Here is a 16917-nt window from a genome sequence, read left to right as displayed (position 1 = left end):
TTATTTTGGTTACAAACTCAGTTCCCCACGGTTCCGCTGCCATTGTCACGCTCAGCAGCGCTGCTCGCCGCTGAAAATGGTGTTTTGGTAGTTATTCCCTTCTAAAACAGCCAATTTAACAGATTTACTGGAGCCTAAAAACCTGTTTATACTTACAAACCTATGACTGCTACATAAACTATACTTTTTTTACATTCTTGGCTAAACAAGGGGTTTTGGTTACTTCTAAATATTCTATTTTGACAGTTAAAAGTTTTCATGCTTCCACTTCCATCTCATTAATAGATCAGAAAACTGATCTCAAAGTGATGAAGAGCAAGTGACAGTCCCTCTGCCTGCAGAACAGGCACGTTCTTTACCCATTTTGTTCGACTCCTGAAGGGCTATAGCAGCGTAACAGCAACTTCTGCAGTTCAGCAGTAGTCGTAAGGCCAGTCAATGGCACAAGAAATACATACTCTGAGCTCTCGCCCCTCCAAGAATTTCTCTAAGCTACCTGACATTTCAGACACGTACGTACTGAATTCTCCTTTTGAGAATTGCCAAGTTTAAGCCATCCTTAAATCACGGCATTTTAAAAAAATTAAACTCAAAGGCAAGCAGGGAGAGGCACAGGGGGTTAGGGCCGGGACTCTCCCCCCAGCAGCTGCCCCTGGACGGGGAGGACGGAGGTGGACGGAGCGTTTCTCCCCACGCCTCCAGTCCCAGCGCAGCACCCTTCCCAGCAGCCTGGCGACCCAGACGACTTGCTCTGCGCTGGAAACAAAGCCCAACCCCACCACTTCTGTTGGGTCACAAACGGATAGAACCCTGCAGGGACGTTCTTCCGTCGTGCAGTATTTGAACTGAAACCCCCTGCCCTCAGAGCACCACACAAGGTGTATTCGGCTATCAAAAGGTGACATTATATTAGAGCTCCATTTTTAATTTGGTTAGCAGACTTCACGGGATGTCTCCACAGCACAGAGCCCCCAGCAGAGCAGGACACCCCCCCAGGGCTGGGGGGGGCGTTGCGCAGACAGAGGGGCATCTCCTGCTGCTGGGCACAAACACCGCTTGGAATGCCCTGGTCCCACACCAGGGAAGCACCCAGCAACCTCGACACCAGAGATGAGTTAATTATCGCCTTCTGCTCTAAACGGAAGCTTAATACAAAGTGCATCCACCGGCGAGTGTCTTCATTTCCCGAGGCCACCGCACGCTGATGGAACCAGATAAAAATGCCCAAATGAACTCAACCGGGTTCAAGGGTGAGGGGTTTTCCCATTTTGTTTTTTTGAGCATCCCTTTCTTCCCCACTCTCCACTTGAATCAGACGTTCACACACATAGCTTTTCGTTTATTAGTGTATTAAAATACGGTGGTTTTAAAAAAACAGATCTATGGAAGTGTCAGAGCAGAGAGATACTGTAAGCAGACACCACTACACCAACTTCAAGCTTGTTAAACAAATTTTTGATTTAGAAAAAGCAGCTCAGTTTAGGTGTTAAATTTCACTTCACCCAATATGCAGTGCCGAATGCCCCCTCCCCTCCCCCCCCCCGCCAAGAACAAAAAGGATGCACAAACCCCACATCATGCAAGCGCGGCACCCCCCGAGCGGGGGCTGGGGCAGAGCGGGGTGAGCGGCGCGACGCGGAGCAGCGCATGCCGGCAGCCTCTTCCACCGCCGCCACCGAGCCGGGGATGCGGGGTTTGCATCGCAGGGACGCGCCAATGCAAACAGCATGCAGGAAAGGCAGACTGAGGCAAGAGAAGCACTAACGCTAGATATACTACCATTACTTAAGTCTGCGTGAAACAAGCGGTTGCTCTTAATTAAGGCTTTTGCAGCTTGCGTTAATAGAGGAGAGTAGCTTTAGAACAATCAGCAGTGGTTCTTACCTTCTGGAGTTGGAGTGCAACCCAAAAAAAGGAGAGAAATACCCCTTTAAAAACTTGAGCAAGACAATTGTCTAACCATTAATATGAACCCTCCCCCCCATCCACCAGAACCAAACTGAAAACGTTTCGGGCAGATCTGCAGTAAAACGAAGCCCAGGTTATATCAAACACGGGGGAGGAAGACATAGACCTGTCAGATTTTTGCCGTCTATTTGCAGAGAAGCTGCCAACCCCAGGCACCTCCCAGATGCCTTCGTTTCAACCTTCACCAGTTAATGAACTTTTAGAGAAGGCAGGTGGACCCTCTGGAAACCTCCCACGCAGCCAGGCAGCGCTACAGGGGTTTACTGCTCTTGTTCTTTCACACCCTCACAGCACTCAAAGTTCCTGGGAATTTGTGAGAGCTGAAAACGCCACGAGTGCAGCTGACGAAGACCGCGGGTTCCGATGGAGCCGCAGTGGGACCACAGTGTGCGAGGGCCCAGGTGGTACCTGCAGGTGATCAGCAGCCTGGAGGACACCACAAAGCTCCTGGGCACACGCTGAAGCTGGGCTTTACTTCCAGCTCTAATTACCCGTCTGGTCTATCCTGACAACTGAATCTGACCTGCGGGGACATCCGCAGACTCTGACACCGTACGCTGAGCCCTGGATGAGAGTAAAACCCCTTGGAGAAGTCGTCTGACTTCTAGACACGGTTACAGGTGCAAGCAACACCTCCAGGTTGCCAGCACTTGACCAGCTCCGCAGCGCCCACAGAGAAGATGCTCGTTGATGTGCTGTTCGCATCCCTGGGGGACTACACAGGAGTCGGCATTTTCTGATTTGAAAGAAGGAATCCAGATAGAATTACCTTCCTTTGAAGCTTTGGGGGCACAGAGTTAAAACTTGCAAAGTTTTTGGGTTCCCTCCCTTTGTATTTCTGCTACGGAACCAAAAGCCAGCTCATACTGAAGATAAATCCTAGATCTAGGTATTTTTTGAGACCTCAGCTCTAGAGTTTTTTAGAACAGAGTCAACCTGTAGATTCCTGCAGTGCTGACTGCACCCCACGCTCTCCTTGCAACAGCTAATATATTCTTTCACGTGATGAAAACCAGTGTGTAATTTTTTTTCCAGGAGAGAGCAAGAACTGCTAGTACTGCAGTCTCGGGATTACAGAAGAGGAATATTTTGTTAGTTATAGATTCAATACCTTTATATAAGGGATATGGGAAGAGGCACCTACTCAGTTTCTCCTACATACAATAAATGCATTTAACACTCCCAATGGTAACTATAATTTTCTCAAACCAACATTTTCCCCTGCATGTATTATTTATGGCATCCACTGAACCTATCTCCATGCCTTTGTACAGACACCGAGCGGTACAGAAACACGAGGCTACTTCAACTTTCAGCTGAGTCAATGCTAAGGAAGCAAAGAAGGCCCACGGTGTCCTGCAAGAAGCTCAGCTTCTCCTTCTGTGGTCTCCAGGCACAAACCAGGCTCCCCGTGAGGTACGGGCACTATCTGCACGCAAAGGCTTGTGATACAGAACCCGAAGACAAGGTGGCCTGGAGCTGGTGGTGCTCAAGGGGCAGAATCACAGACTGGTTTGGGTGGGAAGGGACCTTAAAGCCCACCCTGTGCCACCCCCTGCCCTGGGCAGGGACACCTCCCACCAGCCCAGGTTGCTCCAAGCCCCGGCCAACCTGGCCTTGAACCCCTCCAGGGATGGGGCAGCCACAGCTTCTCTGGGCAACCTGGGCCAGGGGCTCACCCCCCTCACACCAAAGAATTTCTTCCCAATATCTCATCCCAATCTCCCCTCTTCCAGTGTCAAACCCTTCCCCCTCGTCCCATGGCTCCCCTCCCTGCTCCAGAGTCCCTCCCCAGCTTTCCTGGAGCCCCTTGAGGGACTGGCAGGGGCTGGAAGGTCTCCGCGGAGCCTTCTCTTCTCCAGGCTGAACCCCCCCAGCTCTCTCAGCCTGTCCTCCCAGCAGAGGGGCTCCAGCCCTCCCAGCATCTCCGGGGCCTCCTCTGGCCCCGCTCCAACAGCTCCGTGTCTCTCCTGTGCCGAGGACTCCAAAGCCAGACACAGTACTCCGGGCACTTCCAGTTTTTCCCTGCTTCAGGAAAAGCCCTGGTGGGGAACGCCTGCCTGGTTCAGAGTAGAAACTCCTTAACAGGACAGTCCTGAGTGTCCCTTCTGGATACTCGCCGAACATACTGGTAACCTCGTTAAATGTTAATCTGTAACTGTCACTGTGACTAACACTTCACAGCCGTTTGACCAAAACCAGCTTTAACTCGTACTTTACACCAGAGACTTCACACACAAATTCCACTCTAGACATAAAGACATCATGAAGGTCTCAAGGAGAATACCATGTTCTGGTGGTCTTCTATTAAAACTGTTAAGCTGATAACTGTTCTATTTTCTCCAGAAAAAGTCAAATCCAACTTTCAGCTGACTAAAGGGAAAAGAATTTACTGCACCAGCATTTGTTGGCCTCTTCTGCTGCCAGCCTCTTCTCCTGAAGGCTTACAGTAATTAATAGAGCAATTAAGATATGCATTATCTGTGAGGCTGGCCCTAAGGCACCTGCTTCCAACAAATGCCCCTTTCCCATCAGCAAAACATCAGGAAAGAGCCCCAGAACCCCATCTGTGAGTAAGACGTCCTGCACATGACAACACCAAGAGGTCAGTAACAACTTCATGGACATTTTCATTCCCATCTTCCAGTAGAACCAAGACAATCTAACTAGAAAGAGCCGAGATCTGAGGTGACCCAACCCTGGCGGTTCTTAAATAGAAGCATGGATGCCCCTGTCCTATCCACCCCCAACACACTCAGCATCATCAACTCCATAAGACACAAACTCAAGCTGTTCCAGCTCCTGCAGCTCATTTGAAGGTTACATTTAAAGCAGCTGTGGATTAAAGAATGTGTAAAGTAACTGAAATGTTTGTCAGCTGATGGCTTCAACTAGCTACAGCACCTTCCAAGCCAGCTCATAATTTGCAACTTCACTCCCCAAGAGTTGGGAAAACCAAAGGTGTTTTGTGCTCTCGGAGTAGGACCTGTTTGACATACCGCACCCCAGCGGCACGCGCCAGAAGCAGCCCTTTTAACTCTACTCCCTGTCCACAGGTAAGTCTATTAAGGCTTCGAGGTATTGCAGCGACTCACAACCTTACAAGAGGTGCTGAAGCCACTTTGCTAAGGAACATGAGGCTGGGAACCATGACCTGGAGTCATTTAGATGGGGAGGAACCTCTGGAGGTCACCAGGCCAACCTCCAGCTCAAAGCAGGAGCAACTACATCAGGCACCTCAGGGCTTTGATCAGTCCAATCCTAAATACCTCCAGAAGTGGAGGTCACACAACCCTCCCTGGTGTTTGCCAAAACAACGAGGAGTTTCAAATACTCTAGACCAGCCTACACCGAAAAGTGGGTTTTTGGCAAACACTGTGTTACCTGACCTCCTCCCTGTGTGACACCACAGCTACCACCAGGTAAATCTGATCACACACATTATTTTAGGAAGTTGTGAAAAGCTTTACCCGAATAAATTAACACTGCAACCAAACCAAGGACGACAACTTCCAGCATCCCCTCCCGACGGGCTCCTGCAGCACCGGGAGGTGAGGGGCCATGACACCTAGGTGTCAGCTGCTGTCACCAAAATATTTCGCCTTGTCCTCAGAGGCAAACAGAAGCCTTTAGGGAAGGCTAAACGGGCACGGGTGGTATAAACTGGAAGGAGCTGCCTGGTGGATTTTTCCCTGCATTCCCTTGAGGACAAGTCCCAGTGTAGAGCTTGCTGCTCACGTCTCCAAACACCTCCTGTTTTGAGCGCTGGCTGGTCAACGCAAGGCATGCACAGAAAAGCCTGCTCATACGACATGAAGATGCTGTATATTACAGTCTTTGCCAGTAGAAAAAAAACATGTACTGGCGTGCGTAATTTGTATTCGAGCAGCTACGTGGTTAGCCAAGGTCAGCAGACGCTGTGGGAACACAAGTGTCCTCTGGAGGATGCTTTGCTGGAGGCCATCCTGAAGCACTTCTGGCAGGTCCTCCCACCCGAACTCTTCCCATCTCCTCCACCTGGCTCCCGCCTGGCTCCCTACACAGCAGTGGCAGGAAAATAAGCTTTAAATTAGCTTTTGCACTTCAGCACATTATTTCCCAGCTCCCTGCCGTGGTGAGGACGCAGGAGGCAGCACAAGCAAGTGGAAAACTCAAGCCTGCAGCGTGGCCCATCAACACCTCAGGAACCTTCCCCTCCCGGGTCCTTTTTCAGCCAGCAGCTCAGATGATGAGAGGACGCTGAGGAAAGACTAAAGCTGAGCTCATCAGCACGTCAAGTGGCCTGAAGCCATTTTAAGAGTGACACCATGAAGGCTGCCCTGACCCATGCTCGTTTCCTTCATCAAAATTTGAGTTCTGTGGAATAGCTAACTCCTCGGTAAAAATATATCGTCTGCAATACAGAGACAATTTCAAGTTGCCAAGGCACAGAAAATTCGTTAAAAGCAGGCAGCAAGCAGACCACATAGCAAGAAGTTGTCTCTTTAGCATGTTGGCTACAGAAATCAGGGATGAAGGCAAAACTCTGCACAAGCTGACTCCACAAGAAATTAGCAAACGGATTATAAATATCCTACCAAGACAATCCTTTGTATTAGTCAAGTACGTCCAAAAGGTGGACAATGGCCTATATATGTTCTTCTGCTGTGAGGTCATGACCAGAACCTGACTGAGCTGATGAAAATGCTTCATTCCTTGAAAGCAAATACAAGTGTCCAGAGCCATTCTGGAGTTTGCTGAAGGATTCTGCCTACACTTAATGTTCTCTGGACTTGCGAAAATACTGAAGAACTGGAGAATCTACAGAGGAAATGAGTTTTCGCAAGACCTGCTTTTTGGGAGGTAAAACAACGTTAGTAGGCTCAAACCCTCGACTCGAACTCTCACAGCAGACTCAGACCAGCAAATCTTCACGCGGAGTTTTGTAGCGCAAGAGCCTTGTCTGCTCTCTGCCAGATGCAGGATGCTCATCTCTTCCATTGTTGGATGGGTTCAGTTTCCCCATTTTTCTATTTATTTTTTTTTAAGATAGGAAAATATATTTTTCACTGGCTATCATCTAATTCTTTTCACCTAAATGAGATTTTTTTTTTTCCCCCTGGGAGAGCCTTTTATTGTACACCCATCGTGGCTTTAAAGAACAGCTTTTACAAAGAAGAAAAAAAAGAAAGCTGTCTTGATAGAGCGAGCTTTCATCAGGGAGAGGGACCTCTTTGCAAGAGATAATCCGTCCTCACACCCAGCATCAGGGGGATCCAGTATCAACTTCATCCTTTCCAAAAGAATTAAAGAACCCCACATCCTTTTGAAAGCCCCCCGACCCTCCCCCCTTTTATCCCTACCTGGGGGATGCTGGGTTTGTTATGTTTTGGAGGGGAGTTACGTTGGGGGATGAATTTCCTAGTGTCAAGCTGGTGAAGTGTTGAAGGAACAACTGCTCTGAGAATCACGGCATGGAGGAACACGCAACTTAGCTCCCCAAACGCCAGACAGGGAAATCAAAGTGCTGAAGAGCAGCTGGGGAACACTGCAGTGGCAAAGCTGCCTGCCAAGAGCGAGGAGAGATCGCTTTGTTGGTCCTTAACCCAACCTGAGCTGCAAGAACACCCTGGAGCAGTGAGCAGCTTCCCTCTTCCTTCAGACAGCATCACCTAGGCCAGGCTCCAGCCTGACCTCTGCTCGTGTTTCTCAGACAAGTCAACGGGACACTGTTTGCCTTTTAAGTTCATCCTCTGTCCTCCTGCAGGAGCGTGACTAAGCAGAGAGATTTTTCCCCACTCAGGCAAGATCCTCATTTCAGAATGCACAAACGTGCTGCCGCTCTGAGCTACGCGGAAGCCCAAAGCCCCGCGTTTTCTTTCCAGACAAGGGCAATCGGTATCACTGGAGTTCTCATGGCTCAGGAAGACAGACTCTTCATATTACCAGGCTCAGAGGACAAGCTAACCACAGAAATACAGCAGGCTTCTGAGCTTCAGCTAGCTAGAGGGGAGAAATACAGGAAACCGGTTAAGAAGCCTTATGGAAGTCTAAAATTACAGCGCTGGCAGCGTCAGCCCCCTTCACGTAACCATCTCCTTGTCGGGAAGCAAGTCACCTCCTCCGGGATGCTCCGAGCATCTTGCAAGGAATTTGGAAGGACCAACTTGCCAATGAAAAGGATAAATTAGCCACTGCCTGAAGGGCAGCTAAAACTTGAAACCAGACTGTTCACGAGACACTTATCCCTACTCCAAACACGACTAGTGAAAAGGGGACTTTGGCTTCTATACTTTTTTTTTCCCCCCCTCCCAAAGCGGTTTAAGAGTTTGTTTTGGTTTATGTTAGAAATTCCATAAATGCTTGAAATAAAAGTAACCAGAGCACCACGTCTGTTGTCATTTTCACCGAGACTGAGGTAGCGTTTAGATGTATTTAATTAGTATTTGGGCAAAAAAGTTAGCGTGTTTGGGCAGAGGTTCACAAGCTGGTATTTTACAGTGTCCCCTATAAAATCCAAGAAGAAGAGAACATTCATGGCTATCAAGAGAAAAGGCTATGCAAGATATCTTTCAAAGATGGTAACTCTTCAGATACTCTTACACTGATTTTAACACACCCAAGGAGATTAGAGAAATCCAGTTACAAATTAATAGTTTTGATTTAAAAAGCTAGTTATCGTCAAAAAAATGTCGTTCTCTGTTGCTAGCTCTTGGTGCCCATCCATCCCATGCATTCAAGTTCAGGGACCTCTCACAGCTGGTGTTGCTTGGGTTAGCATCGTTACTCCATGCACCGTCAAAGCCTCATTTGAAAGATTAAGTGTTACAACACGCTCAGACCTCCCCATGCGAGTTGCCATCAGAGAGAAGGCAACACAGGACACCGGACAAACCATGGAGCCAGATACAGTTATGCTGCTAATTTGAGTGTTTATCCATGTGTATTTTATTTCCATAGTTTGCACGCAATGACCTGTAGGTAGGAAAGGATCTCACAGGATGGGGGCAGCCTGCCAAAACAGGCAAATTGAGAAAATTAAGATGACAGATCACGCGAAAAGTATAGTTCTAGCTTCAGGATGCCTTAGGTCTCCAAGCCTGACATCTCAGAGCACTGGTCTGACCTCTAAAAATCTCACGGTTAAAATTACTCGGATAAAATTATAAATACGGGTAAGATAATCAGCCAGTGTCACCCCAGGTCTCTGTATTGCTACAAAAAACATCTTATGGAAAGGCCTAGCCTTGTCCAAAAAATAGTCAAATTCTCCTGCAGATAGCAGAAATCGCTCTTGCTGGTTTTTCCACACTCATCTCAACTGTCACCCTTCTTCCCTGCAATTCCAAATGCTCTACAACACCACCAGCGAGTCCCCTCGACCCTTTCAACATGCCCTCAAGCCTCCTGCCAAGCAGCTGGCCAAGGGCAGCACACGCCAGGGGTCATCAGAGCACGAGGGAGGTGGACCGGCTGCACGGCCAAACACAAAAACCATTCTGGACACTGGCTGGGCTCCCTGTTTTCTCTGCCTTGTCTCAGCACATCCTCAGGAAAGTCATCTGTCACTTCTTCTAAAACTATTCTCTATCTGGAAATCAGAGATTAAAAAGAAGTTAGATATCAACACTTGTAAATACTGAAAGGGGGGGTGTCAGGAGGATGGGGCCAGGCTCTTCTCAGTGGTGCCCGGGGACAGGACAAGGGGTAACGGGCACAAACTTGACCATGGGAAGTTCCACCTAAACATGAGGAGGAACTTCTTTGCTGTGAGGGTGGCAGAGCCCTGGCACAGGCTGCCCAGAGAGGTGGGGGAGTCTCCGTCTCTGGAGACATTCCAACCCCGCCTGGACGCGTTCCTGTGCCACCTGCTCTGGGTGACCCTGCTCTGGCCGGGGGTTGGACGGGATGATCTCCAGAGGGCCCTGCCAACTCTATGGTTCTATGATTCTATATCTAAGGATGTGAGGCAATAGGTGCTGAATTAAAAAAAAGCACTGCAGTCAAAATTGAGAGTTGAAAGATTATGTGGTTTGTGTAAAGAGTTTACTACCAAAAAAAAATAAATCACAATGTTGGTTATCAAAAGCAAACTACCCTGAGAAACAATTCAGAACTCAAACACCTTGATACACACGCTGAAAGAAAAGCCCGTGCCCTGCCTGCAAACCTCGACACCAGCGAGAGCCTGGCAGCCGCCTGCTGCCTCAAGGCAACCGAGTACAGGGGAACGGCCGTAATCCACAGGGGAACGGCCGTAATCCGTCAGACGGTGGTTTCCTGCCAGAACCTCCACAGAAGAGGGCTCAATCTGGTGAGCTCAAAATGCTCGTTTGACAGCTTTTATACCTTCTCTAACATGATTTTTTCTCTAATAAATGCTGACTTGTGTTAAGGCCATCTTATCACAGGCCGTGACTTACGAGAAGCCCAGTCCAGCCACAAACATGTTACTGGCACTGACTGGAATCGAATTGCTTAAGAACTGACAACCTTTTAGGCCTTAACTCATCTAAAGCTCTGTTACATCTATCTGACATTTAAGGGTGAAGACCGCTCCACAGCACACAAATGCAGCTAAGTCAGGAAGGTGGGCAGCTGAACTCGAGAACCTGAGTTTCACACCTGACTGCTCCCACCAACGCCTTTTGGGATTTAAGGTCCTGAGGAGCCTGCGCTGTCCTGATGCTCAGCCGCAGCTCTTTTAGAGAGGAAAACAACCTACTACCAGCTCAGGCTAAACCCCCACACCAGCTCTAAAATGAGAACTTGAGGTTGAGAAGGACTACATGGCACCATGGATTTCTGTTCTGCTTTTTTTTTTTTTGGCTGTTCAGTCCAAAACCTGGCCTGGCCAGCCAGAGACTGGATCCTTCACACCACATGTGAGCTCCTGCCTAAGCTCTGCCCCCAAAAGGGCACTCGGAATGGCTAAAAGGGTTCCCCAGGTGTGCCCGGACACTTGCTGGACTTGTGCCTTGCCATCGGCGAGCCCACCAGCACAGACGGCTGCATTTCTACCCTGAGGAGCTCACAAGGTGCTGACAAAGGCGGTTGCTGCTTGTGGATATGGCCTTGACAGATTAACAGCATTTAACACAATACTGAACCTGCCCTAGGGCTGTCAGACCATAGTACTGCCCCAAGGCAAAGTGCATCCTCAGGGCAGGGACTAAGTGCCACTTTTGTCACCTCCCTAAGAGTATGAATGAGGCTATTTGGTTTCCTTCCTTTTAGATAAATTGCCTTTCCCCAAAAGCAAACCACTGCTGTGCTGTCCACAACTTGGGTGAAAGATTTTGTTATCAATAGCAGAATTTCTGCACTTGGGCCCTTGACTATTTCCGTCAAAGCAGATGGATTGCTGTTATTAAACTGGCAAAACGGAGTGGAGAACATAATTAAGGCACATTTAGGACAGTTATTTCATTCCACACAGATGAACTGGCACATCCAACTATCTCCCCTCTCCCTGCCTTTTCTTTGCTCTTAGAAAAGAGACATAAAAGTACTTGCTGCTTCATATGGAGAGCTGTTCCCTACCTCAAATAGACCTGTCCACCTCTGGGAAACACACAGCTCAAGAACTGAGCTAGGGGAACAGCAGTTCCCAAGTTGCTCTGGTTTTCTAAAGCAGACGAGAATCAGGGAGTCGGTGCCCTCCTTCGCCCAGCACACCAAACGCTCCCTCTGCTCCCCGGGGGGACAGGGAGACGGCTAAAGCACAACCGCACACTACTCCAGACAACACTAAGAAAACAGCATGAGGCATAAAGTTTTCAAAATAAGGATTTGTACGTGAGGCTGCTTTTTTGCTTCCCGAACAGCTTTAAGTTTTGGTTTAGGTCATTTCTATTAAACTGACTGGAGATTTTTTTGTTTTGTTTTTTTTTTTTTAAAGGTGCAATAAGTAGTAGTTAAGTTTACTTCAGAACTCGGAGTCGGAACTACCTGATGAGCTCTAGCTTACCTTAGACCAGAGCTGCAGCCATGGCACACAGCTCGTACCTGGAAATCACGTGTGACCCCATCTAGTTTCCCTGGTGAAAAGTACTGGTGGCTCGAGAGCTGGTCTGCAGAACTGGGCTCTAGGTCCCGTTTGCAGGTATTTATCATTTCAGTCCCCAAAATACTCATGAGATAGGGGTTAACAGTAAACTAAACTAAGTTGGAACCAAAGTATGAATGTGTTTTACTGGTACGGGTACTTAACTCACCTGATTTCTTTCAGTCCTTCCTTCTGGATAACCTGAAGGATCTCTTTATGGCTCATAGGTGTATTAGGGTATTTCTCCAGGACCTGGCAAGCAGAAGGAGATTGAGAGGAAGTTACGCATTTGCATTTTCACTTTAATGTTCAACTGCACAGAAAGCTACATTAAACGGTTTGGACATCTCCAAGGATACAGGCGAGGAGGAACTACTGGCCTTCTCATCTCACCACCACCCCTTCCACCTGAAGAATGCAAAGAGACTCCGGGAGACGGGCTGAAGGGCTGACTTCAGCGCAATTCCCAAGCTTCATTTCAAAAGCACTGCCCCTAGGTATCACTTCTTCGGGAGAATGAAATGCTCCACAGCAACAGGGTGGCTTCACAACCATCAGCGTCACTTGGGAACGCTGCAGGAACTGCTGAGGTACCTCAGATACAAAACTTCCAAAACCCAAATCCTTAACGTTTGCAGAGTTGAAACAACTACTGATCAGTTTGGTTCTAAGTATTAAAGAAGTTTAAGGAGGTCTGGTGTTTAATACTGCCAGGGTTGTTTAAAAAAATCTGTTTGAATGCAATTCAGGCTTAAAGTTCATAACTATGGTCTATGAAAAGTGTTAAATTGTCAAAAACACTCGGGGCCCTTCCCCAGCCCACACTGCGCAGCAAGTGCCAACCATCGCTCGCTTCCCTTCCAAGAGGGCTAAGACGCAAAAGTCTACTCCACAACCGCAGCCAGAGAGTTGCTGAAGGCTTCTGAAGGAAGCTGCCAGTGACTACGCGTCATTTGGATATTTTAAGCACTATTCGTGCTGGGGGGCTGGGCAGGAAATGCCTCATTTCCTCCCTAATCATCCGCCTGTGACCCATGCCCAGCACATCAACCCTTGAGCGCTGCCTTCCATCTTTAGCCAGAAAACAAACCCTCAGTATGTCAAGCATAGAAACCTACAAGTGACTTTGCAGAAGGAAATGACCCGTTTTAGTTTCTCTGTTCTGCAGCTCTGCGGAATACATGGCTTCTCCTAAAGCCCCACCTTACTCCCTCCAGGAAGACCCAGGTTACCCTGACGGCCGCAGACCCACAGCTCTCTCTGGGAGGGACTTTGGAAAGACCCGTTGGACTGCAGCATCCCTCTGCTCCGAACAAAGACCCACCGTTAGCACCAGCTTTAGCTTTGCAAGCCCTACCTGACGGCACCTGAAAGTCTCTCTTAAGTGACGTTAAAGCCTGACTTCCACGGCCACTTCATTCCCGAAGCTGGTACCTGGCTTTTGCCAAGGCTGCGGGCGGCAGGGAGACACACGGAGGCACAGCACTGACACCAGCACAGCAGCGTTCCGCCTTCAGGGACTTCTGGAGTAGCTGAGTAACGTGTATAAAAGGGAGTTTAAACCAGATTTAGGTCGGATTTATTTTTTTTTTTTTACGCTTACTCTAGGACCAGCCTCAGTGACTCATTCCACCTCATTTCTAGCTGTAAGTAAGGATGGCCGCAGCAAAGGGATACCAAATGAAGGTGGTTGAAGAGTGCTTTAAGTCAGGCAGTTTACAGATTTATATCAGCTCCCAACTCACGTTCACTCCGCGTTGCCAAAGAGTCAGTATACTTCTATACCATTAACTTGGTACAAATCCTGAAAGCTTGTTCTGCACAGTGTGCTGAACCCCACGGAGGGCAAGAAGGGCCACGGCTATCTCAGTTCCCACTGGGGTGTCAGCCTTTTCACTGCGCTAGCAAAACAAATCGGGAGGAAAATGAAGTAGTGCGATGATTCCACTAACAAGGACCTTTAAGGCATTTGCCGTTTCTCACGATTTTATATGTGTGTTTTTCTTCTTGGGCACTGCGTTCTCCTCTTGACTTTCACTACGCAGACGCACTCTTGGCAAGTCCCATCTCACTCATACCTAGAGTGGCAACAACCACATTTCATTAATTTTTCACTAGGCAGAACCACAATGCAAAGCTAATACTGCGTTCGACCAGAGAATCTCCTCATTAAGAGCAGAACAGAAGAAAAGCTTTTCTAATTATATCCCTGCATGCCCACAGGATGCTTCTAAGTATTTCTCCCAGGTAACCTGTTCCCACGTCTTCTTTCCTCAGGACGTTTTCCAGAAGTTGAGCTCAGCAAGATGATCAGCTTGGCCTCCTGCCACACCTGCCTGGCTTCCTGCAAATCGTGATGGACCACTCCTGAGCTTTTAGAGAGTTGCTCTTGAAGATCAAGCAGCTCTCCTGGCCAGGCATTTTTATCCTTCTACTCTCTTCTTCATTTCCCACAAGATCCTAAACTCTCATTTCACAGTCACTGAAACCAAAGGTGCCACTAGTGCACCACTCTTCATATTCCCCCATCAGCTCTCTTCACTCTGCTAGATCTCCTCCAGCCAGTTAGTCCAGCATCTGGCTCAACAAGTTATCCTCAAGCAATTCCAGAGGTCTCCAAGACTGGTTGTGCCCTGCATCACCTTCTGGAAGCACCTGCTTCCAGCAGATTCCAGGGAAGAGCCAGAACCAACCCTCCATTCACAAGGCTTTTTCCAGCTGTCTAAAGAGGGTTCACCCACATCCTCTTCCTGATGGGCTGGCCTGCAGCAAACACCCACCATGGTGTCCTCTTTGTCACTCTCCCCTCTAGACTTGACTGAAAAGCTTGCAATTGAGTCATCACCAGTTCTACAGCACAGCTCTGCGCATTCCTAAAGCTGCTTTTTAGCACGGAAGGCAAACCCTTCATTTTCCATCTCTCCCTCCACACAAACCACTCCCATCATCCATCCCTCCATGAGTTTAATCTCACCAACTTTGTGGCTCTGCATGTAATGAGAGCTGATCAAGAAGGAACTAAATTATTCATATCAAAACTGCATGCAGACCTCAATCCCCTATGTCCCATTCCAAACAAGCCTTTCAGACTGGCCCATGGGTGTCCTGGGGAGGTGACAACAGTTTCTCTGGAGAAGTGGAAGAAGCTTCCTTGTCAGAGACCCCCCAGGTGCCTCCCTTCATCCTACATTTGTCTCCTGGATTCAGTCTCCACAACAGTCTAAAGCACCCCCACGCTGTCAGCAACCACATTGGCAAAGATGTCCTTGCCCTTCTTCATCAGATGGATCCTACCTCCCACCATCAGTTCTCATTCCTTAGAGTCCCCTGATCATAAAAACAACCAACCTGCCTATAAGCACTCACTGTGCAGGCAGAACCTGCTGCTCAGTGAACATATTCCTGCCCAAGGCTCTCCCATTCACCAGCAGGATCTAGGAGACCACCTGGGCCCCCAGATCTCTCACGCTTGCTCCCAAAGGCCTGGTGACGACCTTTGATCTGCTCAAGGTCTCCTGCAGGAGATCTTCTTCCTTTTCTAACACAGGGACAATGCTGATAAACTGCGGGGAGAGGGATAAAGGCAGGGGAGTTTTAGAAGTAGGCCCCCCAAAATGCTCAAGGGGCCTAGATCACTTCCCCTGTAAGTCAAAGCTATGGGATAGAGGACTTCTTCTGCCTGGACGCTGAAGAGAGCTGAAAGAAAAAAAAGGCTGAGGGTAAGACATGATAACAGCCTTCCCGTACCTATGAGAAGGCTATAAAAATGGAGCCAGACTCTTCACTATGGTGTGTGGTGGAAGGATAAGAGACACTGGGTAAAAGCTGAAACAAGAGAGGTGCCAAGTGAGTATAAGGAGTAACATCTTCATGATGAGGCCAGTCAAGAAATGGAATAGGTTGTGCTATTTCCACCCTTGGAGGTTTTCATCAAGACCTGACTGGATAAAGCCCCAGGCAACGTGGTCTGACCTCAAGCTGACCCTTCTTTGGGCAGAAGACTGGACTACAGCCTCCTGAGGTCTCTTCCAGCCAAATTATCCCTTGATCCTACAGGTGCCCGTAAACACGTAGGATTAGGGGTAGTAGTCCACAAACCAGAACTCTGCCAACCTCTCCACAACATCCTGGATCCAACCTCTTGGCAGGCAGACTTCCCAAGACAGCGAGCTTGCTCCAGGCACAACCAGCCCCAGATTTGCCAGTCTGTCAGAACAGAGTGCTCCTCTTGTGCTGCCAGAACTCTGTATTTGTTCTCCATCCAAACATCTGCAGGCAGAGGAAGTCTTTTTGCTGCTGAAAGTAACCAACGCTCCCATCTTCAACGCTGCCCCTGACCCTGGAATGCAGCTTTTTTATCATCTCCTGAGCAGTGTGGGGCTTGGGCTGCTGCCCTGCAGCATCTCTGCAAATCACCACTTCATCTCCCACTTGTCCTCCCTTGTCTGCTCACCTCCTCCCACAGGTGGTTCACCCAGAAACTGAAGCAGAGCCCATGCTCCACTGGTGAAGCTGCCATAATCTCCAACCCTGGCCTCCAGGAGGAGCACCAGGCACTCCCTGCAGCCTTGGACCTCCTGCATGGCATCTGGAACAAGGCTTTTCACACAGGGGTGGTGGGGCATTCAGCTGGTGCAGGCACCGACACCCTGTGGTGTCACCACCAGCGTTGTGCCAACCAACGAAGTGAAGTGGTCTGCTACGAGTACCAGACTTTTTTTGCTAGTTCAGCTTGATGGTCCTTGTGTCAAGGTGAACTTTCTTTGAGAATACAACCAAAGAACACAAGATAGAGGAGTAAGAAGATGGATTGGAAATAAAACTGATTAGAGGTGCCCCAGTAGTAAGGAAACTCACATGGTTTTTTCTTCTTGCCTACAGTTATCCATCTTCGATAATACACAAGTAACACGAGGCTATAA

General features: G+C 48.6%; 1 protein-coding gene across 5 annotated transcripts in view; it reads right to left on the bottom strand.

Annotated features, from left to right (window-relative positions):
- Nucleotides 1-16917, bottom strand: part of ASXL2 (ASXL transcriptional regulator 2) — a 125682-nt gene that overhangs the window by 80927 nt on the left and 27838 nt on the right. For 4 of the 5 annotated variants that reach the window (XM_063330803.1, XM_063330804.1, XM_063330805.1 and 1 more), the window contains one exon: nucleotides 12165-12247. In XM_063330803.1, coding sequence (XP_063186873.1) covers nucleotides 12165-12247 — 83 coding nt within the window. Of the gene's footprint in view, nucleotides 1-12164; nucleotides 12248-16917 lie in introns of those variants that run through there. The other variant, XM_063330810.1, reaches the window with a different exon arrangement.

Source organism: Chroicocephalus ridibundus, chromosome 3, assembly GCF_963924245.1.
Source record: "Chroicocephalus ridibundus chromosome 3, bChrRid1.1, whole genome shotgun sequence".
In the NCBI taxonomy this organism is placed as follows: domain Eukaryota; kingdom Metazoa; phylum Chordata; class Aves; order Charadriiformes; family Laridae; genus Chroicocephalus; species Chroicocephalus ridibundus.
Note: the sequence above shows the minus strand (reverse complement) of the source record. Positions and strands in the feature narration are given on the sequence as shown.